The sequence below is a fragment of the Macaca nemestrina genome, chromosome 16 (genome assembly GCF_043159975.1).
Source record: "Macaca nemestrina isolate mMacNem1 chromosome 16, mMacNem.hap1, whole genome shotgun sequence".
Taxonomy (NCBI): Eukaryota; Metazoa; Chordata; class Mammalia; order Primates; family Cercopithecidae; genus Macaca; species Macaca nemestrina.
Window position 1 is genome coordinate 1,030,487 of NC_092140.1, and position 6,324 is coordinate 1,036,810.

At 47.5% G+C, this 6,324-nt stretch overlaps 1 protein-coding gene across 7 annotated transcripts in view; it reads left to right on the forward strand.

Annotated features, from left to right (window-relative positions):
• Nucleotides 1-6,324, forward strand: part of LOC105485258 (PCI domain containing 2) — a 51,256-nt gene that overhangs the window by 36,813 nt on the left and 8,119 nt on the right. For 4 of the 7 annotated variants that reach the window (XM_024793936.2, XM_011747505.3, XM_011747508.3 and 1 more), the window contains exon 14: nt 972-1,085. In XM_024793936.2, the coding sequence (XP_024649704.2) occupies nt 972-1,085 (114 nt within the window). Of the gene's footprint in view, nt 1-971; nt 1,643-6,324 lie in introns of those variants that run through there. The other 3 variants (XM_071081001.1, XM_011747506.3, XM_071081002.1) reach the window with 1 other exon arrangement.

Sequence of the window (6,324 nt, forward strand, 5' to 3'; positions counted from 1 at the left end):
GCAGCTACTCACAGCAGGATTCAGACCAGAATTTGAAGCTTCAGTGTGGTGGTGTTAAAATTGTTAAAATATCTTTTGCTTTTATTGAAGGTATTTTTTTTGGTAGAACTAATTTTAGCCCAGGAAATACCATTCACTAGGACCTTAGGAGCATGAGGGGATGGATACTCTGTATGTTTGCATATTCTTTTTTTTTTTTTTTTTTTTTTTTTTGAGACGGAGTCTCGCTCTGTCGCCCAGGCTGGAGTGCAGTGGCGCGATCTCGGCTCACTGCAAGCTCCGCCTCCCGGGTTCACGCCATTCTCCTGCCTCAGCCTCCCGAGTAGCTGGGACTACAGGCGCCCACAACCGCGCCCGGCTAATTTTTTGTATTTTTAGTAGAGACGGGGTTTCACCGTGGTCTCGATCTCCTGACCTTGTGATCCGCCCGCCTCGGCCTCCCAAAGTGCTGGGATTACAGGCGTGAGCCACCGCGCCCGGCCTGTTTGCATATTCTTTACCAGCGGTACATCCCTCGGTATCTGTTAAGTCTCTGAACCCCCTGGGATACCAAAATCCCCATGTGCTGCAGTCACTGATAGGACGTAGTGTTTGCATATGAGCTATGCACATTCTCCTGTATACTTTAAATTATCTCTAGGTTACTTAAAATAGTGCACTGTAGATAGCTGTTATACTGTATTGTTTAGGGAATCATGGCAGGGAAGAGCATCTGTACATGTTCAATACAGATGCGTTTTTTTTTTTTTCCAAATATTTTCAGTCCACAGTTGGTTGGGTTCACGGATGTGAAACCCACCATGGATATGGAGGGTCGATTGTATTTATTTTTATTCATTGTCCTCCCGCTGAACTGAACTGTGCCACTCTTGGGGAACAATGCTTAATGCCAAATTTATTAGATCACCCAGCATCTTGGACATGACTCAGATCCAGAAATGTAAACGAGCTCCTGCCTTTCTGTCCTGCAGGGCCACATCAAAGGCTACATATCGCATCAGCATCAGAAGCTGGTGGTCAGCAAGCAGAACCCATTTCCTCCGCTGTCCACGGTGTGCTGAGTGTGTCCGAAGCCCTGAGGACGGGTGAGCAGTTGTTTCTTTCTGTTCTGGTTGTGCCGATGAGACCGGTCTGGTACTGCGACAAGGCTCCCTGAAGCCGGAACTCTGGGAGGCGCTTCTCCCTGGATGCCGAGGCTGAGATTCTCAGCACACCCGAGTCAGTCTCCTCCGTTTGTAACTAATTTCAGTCTGATGAAAACCTGGAATTCCTTTTTCACAAAACTCGGCTGGTTCTGGAGTCTTTGTGAAACTTCTTTGAAGGAGGCTTTGCATGAAGGCAGCTCCGGCTCACTTTTCCTAAGTGTGGTTCCTGAAGGCTGTCTTTGTAACTTTTTGTAGTTCTTTGTATAAAAAGGGTATTCTGAATTTATACACATGGCATGTTCTTCATTATATCTTCCAGGATACATCTATTTTTATATATTAAATTTGAATATGTTATCAAAATGCTTGGTTAACTTAAGGCATCTTTTTAAAAGCAGAATTTAATTTGATTTAAATTTTCCAGATTTTATAGCTTGCCCGTATGGATGCTCCTCAATTTATGATGGGGTTACATCCCAATAAACTTACTTTATTTACCTTTGCTTTGTTGGTTGAAAAAAAACACGTTACTTTTAAAAAACCATCTTAAGTTGAAAATGCATTTGAATACACCTGCTACTAAACAGTATGGCTTACTCTAGCCTGCCTTAACATACCCAGAAACCTCCACTTAGGCAAAATCAAACACGAAGCCGACCTTATTTTATAATAAAGTGTAGATGCCACGCGTGGTGGCTCACGCCCGTAATCTCAACACTTTGGGAGGCCAAGGCAGGCAGATCACCTGAGTTCAAGAGTTGGAGACCAGCCTGACTAACACGGAGAAACCCTGTCTCTACTAAAAATACAAAATTAGGCGGGCGTGGTGGTGCATACCTGTAATTCCAGCTACTCAGGAGGCTGAGGCAGGAGAATCGCTTGAACCTGGGAGGCAGAGGTAGGCAGAAGTCGCAGTGAGCTGAGATCACGCTGTTGCACTCCAGCCTGGGCAACAAGAGTGAAACTCTGTCTCAAAAAAATAAATAAAAATAAAAGTGTAAATATCTCGTGTAGCTTACCGAGTGCTGCACGGAGAGTGGAAACCGAAGGGCTGTGTGGACGCTGAGGCATGGCTGCCCCTGAGTGCGTCCCTTTGGCACCATGGTGAGGTTGACAGTTGCTAAGTCGGGCCACTCACATTGGGCTATTGGGCTGCCATCACAAAATACCACAGGCTGGGCAGCTTAAGCAACAGGAATGTATTTTCTCACAGTTCTAGAGGCTGCAGGTCTGACTGGGATGGGGTTACCAGCATGGTTGGCTTCTGGGGAGGACTGTCTTCTGAGCTGCGCACTCAAGAATATGGTGGTATTCTTGCTGTGCTAGAGATGGTACAGACAGAGATGACTCTCTCTTTTTTTTTTTTTTTTTTTTTGAGACAGGGCCTCGCTCTGTCACCCAGGCTGGAGTGCGGTGGTGCAGTCAGTGCTTACTACAGCCTCAACCTCTGGGGCTCAAGTGGTCTTCCCTCCTCAGCCTCCCGAGTAGCTGGGACCACAGGTGCATGCCACCACACCCAACTAATTTTTTTAGTTTTTGTAGAGACAGGGTCTTGCTAATGTTGCACAGGCTGGTCTGGAACACCTGGGCTAAAGCAATTCTCCCGCCTCGGCCTCCCAAAGTGCTGGGATGACAGGCATGTGCTACCACACCTGCCTCTCTTCCTCTTACAAGGCCACAGTTCTGTTGGGTTAGGACCTCACCCTTATGACCGCATTTAGCCTTAGTTACCTCCTGAAGACCTTACCTCCAGATACAGTCACGTTGGGGGTTAGTACTTCAACGTAAGAAATTTGGGAGGACACAGTTTAGTCCCCAGCACTGCCATTTTTCAGAGCGTGCACATTTCCCTGTTTATGACAAATTTACTAAAGAAGAACACACAAACCATATTAGCTCATCTTTGCAAAGTTACTGCATTTGAAAGCTGCTTGTGCAAGGAGAAGCTATGCTACAAAGTGTGAATCCCTCTTTCTGTCTCTCTGGGCTTCACAGTGCAGGACTCACTTTGTGTGGCTCCTTCCTCAGGTTCCCCTGGATGCAGGAACTGCCCCAGGGCTTCAGTGGCACTCCTTAGCTCGCTCCTACATCTGCAGGTCTACAGTTTCTTCGGGGCTGGGCGGGGAAGTTTGTGGGCTCTTCTGGGGCCTGAATGGGCCCCTCTGAAGGTGACTCATTCCCATGTATCAGCCCTGGGCTCTCACCTGGGGCTCAGCAGGGCTATGGGTGGGCTCCCCTGTTTCTTTCCACACTCAGGGAGCTGGATTCTGGGAGCGCAGATCCCAGCAGAGCCAGGGAAGCCAGATCTCTTGTATGCCCTGCTCTCTCTTAAGTCACACCCGGATTCCAGCCGTGGACTGCCGCGCACACACATGAACTGCAGGAGGGCAAGCGCCTGTGCCTGTGGACTTCATGCCAAGGATCCTCTTGACCTACAGAGCTGCTCCCCATGAGCAGCAAGGTCCTCAGCGCTGGCAGTCGTGACAAGTGCCTCCTACGTCCTGTGGGGCAGACACGGAGCGAACTCATGTCGGTGAAGGCTTTGGGTGCTGCGTCTGTTTTCTAGCTACTCGTGTGTCCAGTGGGGCCCTGTTCTCTTTCAGTGTTGGGTAAGGAAATCTGATCTTCCCTGCTGCTCAGCATGGGCCTTGAACATCCTTCAACTTTTGATTTAAGTGATTTTCTTACAGTAATTTGAATATTGGAATTTCTACTGACATACCTGAATTTCATTCTGGATTTAATAGCGGTAGAAAGTTCAGGTTTGTCAACATTTCTGGGTAACATATTGAACCATCCATAGTGACACCTAAAGTCAAGGACTGATACTTTAAGGTAATTGGATGGTTATTCTTAGCAATGAAAGAAACAACCTCAGTGTAGGTGTCCTTACATTTACCTCTTGGTGTTCAGGCCTGTGTCAGTTTGTTCTCACACTGCTATAAAGAACTGCCCGAGACTGGGTAATTTGTAAAGGAGAGAGATTTAATGGACTCACAGTTCCACATGACCAGCGGGGCGGGCACAGGAAACTTACAATCATGGCAGAAGGGGAGGCGAGCGTGGGGAAAACTGCCACTTTTAAAACCATCAGCTCCCATTGGACTGCCCCACTATCACCAGAACAGCATGGGGGAGCCGCCCCATGATCCAGTCACTTCTTGACACCTGGGGATTACAGTTCGAGATGAAATTTGGGTGGAGACACAGAGCCAAAACATATCAAGGCCTACGTCCAGCATGGCAGCATTCAAGTTCATGGGTGTCCATGTGGGCATATATCAGTGTGTTTGCATGGATTCAGATGTTGGACTTAATCTCTGCCCAAGTGTAAACTTGTTTGGTTCTTTTAAAACATCATCACAGGCTGGACGTGGTGGCTCACATTTATGACCCCAGCACTTTGGGAGGCTGAGGCCAGTTAGATTGCTTGAGCCCTGGAGTTCGAGACCAGCCTGGGCAATATGGCAAAATCCATCTCTGCAGAAAATACAGAAATGAGCTGGGCATGGTGGTGGCACCTGTAGTCGAGGCTGCGGTGGGAGCGTCAGTTGAGCCCAGGAAGTCGAGCCCACAATGAGCTAGGATCGTGCCCTGCACTCCAGCCTTGGGTGACAGACAGAGACCCTGTCTCAAAAAACAAGGAAAACAGAGTCATAGCTAGCTTCCCTTTTCTTGAGTTTTATTGTTTTGTTAGATTTGTTTATGGTGCGGTTTCTAAGCGTGTCATTAAACACCAGTAGAGTAGTTCTTTCATTTCGAAGGCCCCTCATGTCTGCTGACAGTCTTGGCCTGTAGCTTTCTCTGATTGTCCCTGATTTCACAGATTTCACCATTATGCAGGGAGGGTCTTCGTATGCTTTGCCTCTGCCCAGCTGTGTTTGAAATAGTTTTCTTTTCTTTTTTTTTTTTTTCTGAGATGGAGTCTTGCTCTATTGCCCAGGCTGGAGTGCAATGGCATGATCTCGGTTCGCTGCAACCTCTGCCTGCCCGGTTCAAGTGATTCTCCTGCCTCAGCCTCCTGAGTAGCTGGGATTACAGGCGTGAGCCACCACACTTGGCAATTTTTTTGTTTTGTTTTGTATTTTTAGTAGAGACAGAGTTTCACCATGTTGGTCAGACTGGTCTCGAACTCCTGACCTCGTGATCCACCTGCGTCAGCCTCCCAAAGTGCTGGGATTATAAGCGTGAGCCACCGCGCCCAGCCTGGAATAGTTTTCAAGCAGGGCTTCCACTCTAGTTTAGTAAATCCAAATTTGTAATAGAAGTACCAGAAGCAAGATTGCAGACATTTCTGCAGCATTGTGTACAGAAAGCCTGCCATGTTCATTAGTGGATTTTAAAATCATTAGTAGGCATTTAAAGCAGTGACTTAATTACCTTATTGTAGTTTGAGAATAATACAGCCAAAGTTCACTAAGACTTTAAAACTCACCCTAGTGAATTTTAAACTCCCCTCCCCATTAATTTGCCTTAAATTACAGTGTTGCTTTTCGCCAAGGTCCTTTCAGAGAAATGGGCCATTTCATCTACAGATTGGAGAAAAGAAGTTTAATTCTGGGATTAAAGAGTAAATGAAAGAGAGTGTGCTGAAGAACAGTAAGGCTTAAAAACCCAAGTTATGTGTCACTTGTTTTCAACTCAAGAGACTGTTTGTCTGCCTACATTTTCAGTCCCCTTTTTAAAAGTCCTCTGTGCTCCTCAACAAGGCTCTGCTGGCCAAGGCGCCTGCAGCTGGCCCTCACCCTTGCCTGAGCTGAGCGGCCCTCGTCTGCCCACCTCCCACAGGCAGCCGCTGTGAGCTCTGTGTCGCTCAAGGACACTGGTGGAGAAGCAGCTGTGTCCCTTCCTTAACTAAGTCAGAGTTAAAATGTGAACATTTACACCATTTCTGTCCATTTCAGTGCAGATTCAGACCCCGCTAGGAGCTCCAGTCTCCAAGGAAGTTCCACTGGGGGCTGGACTGCAGCCCTGTCTTTGGTACTTGGGTTGCAGCTGCAGCCTTCATGACAGCAGGTGGTCACTGTGATTCAGTATGTGCTGTCCTGGTCTGTTCTACAAAATACCATGGAGTCTCATGGTGACAACAGGAACTCATTTCTCACAGATCTGGGGGCTGGGAAGTCCAAGATCTGGGTGCCGGCAGATTTGGTGTCTGCTGAGGGCTCTCTGTCTCCAG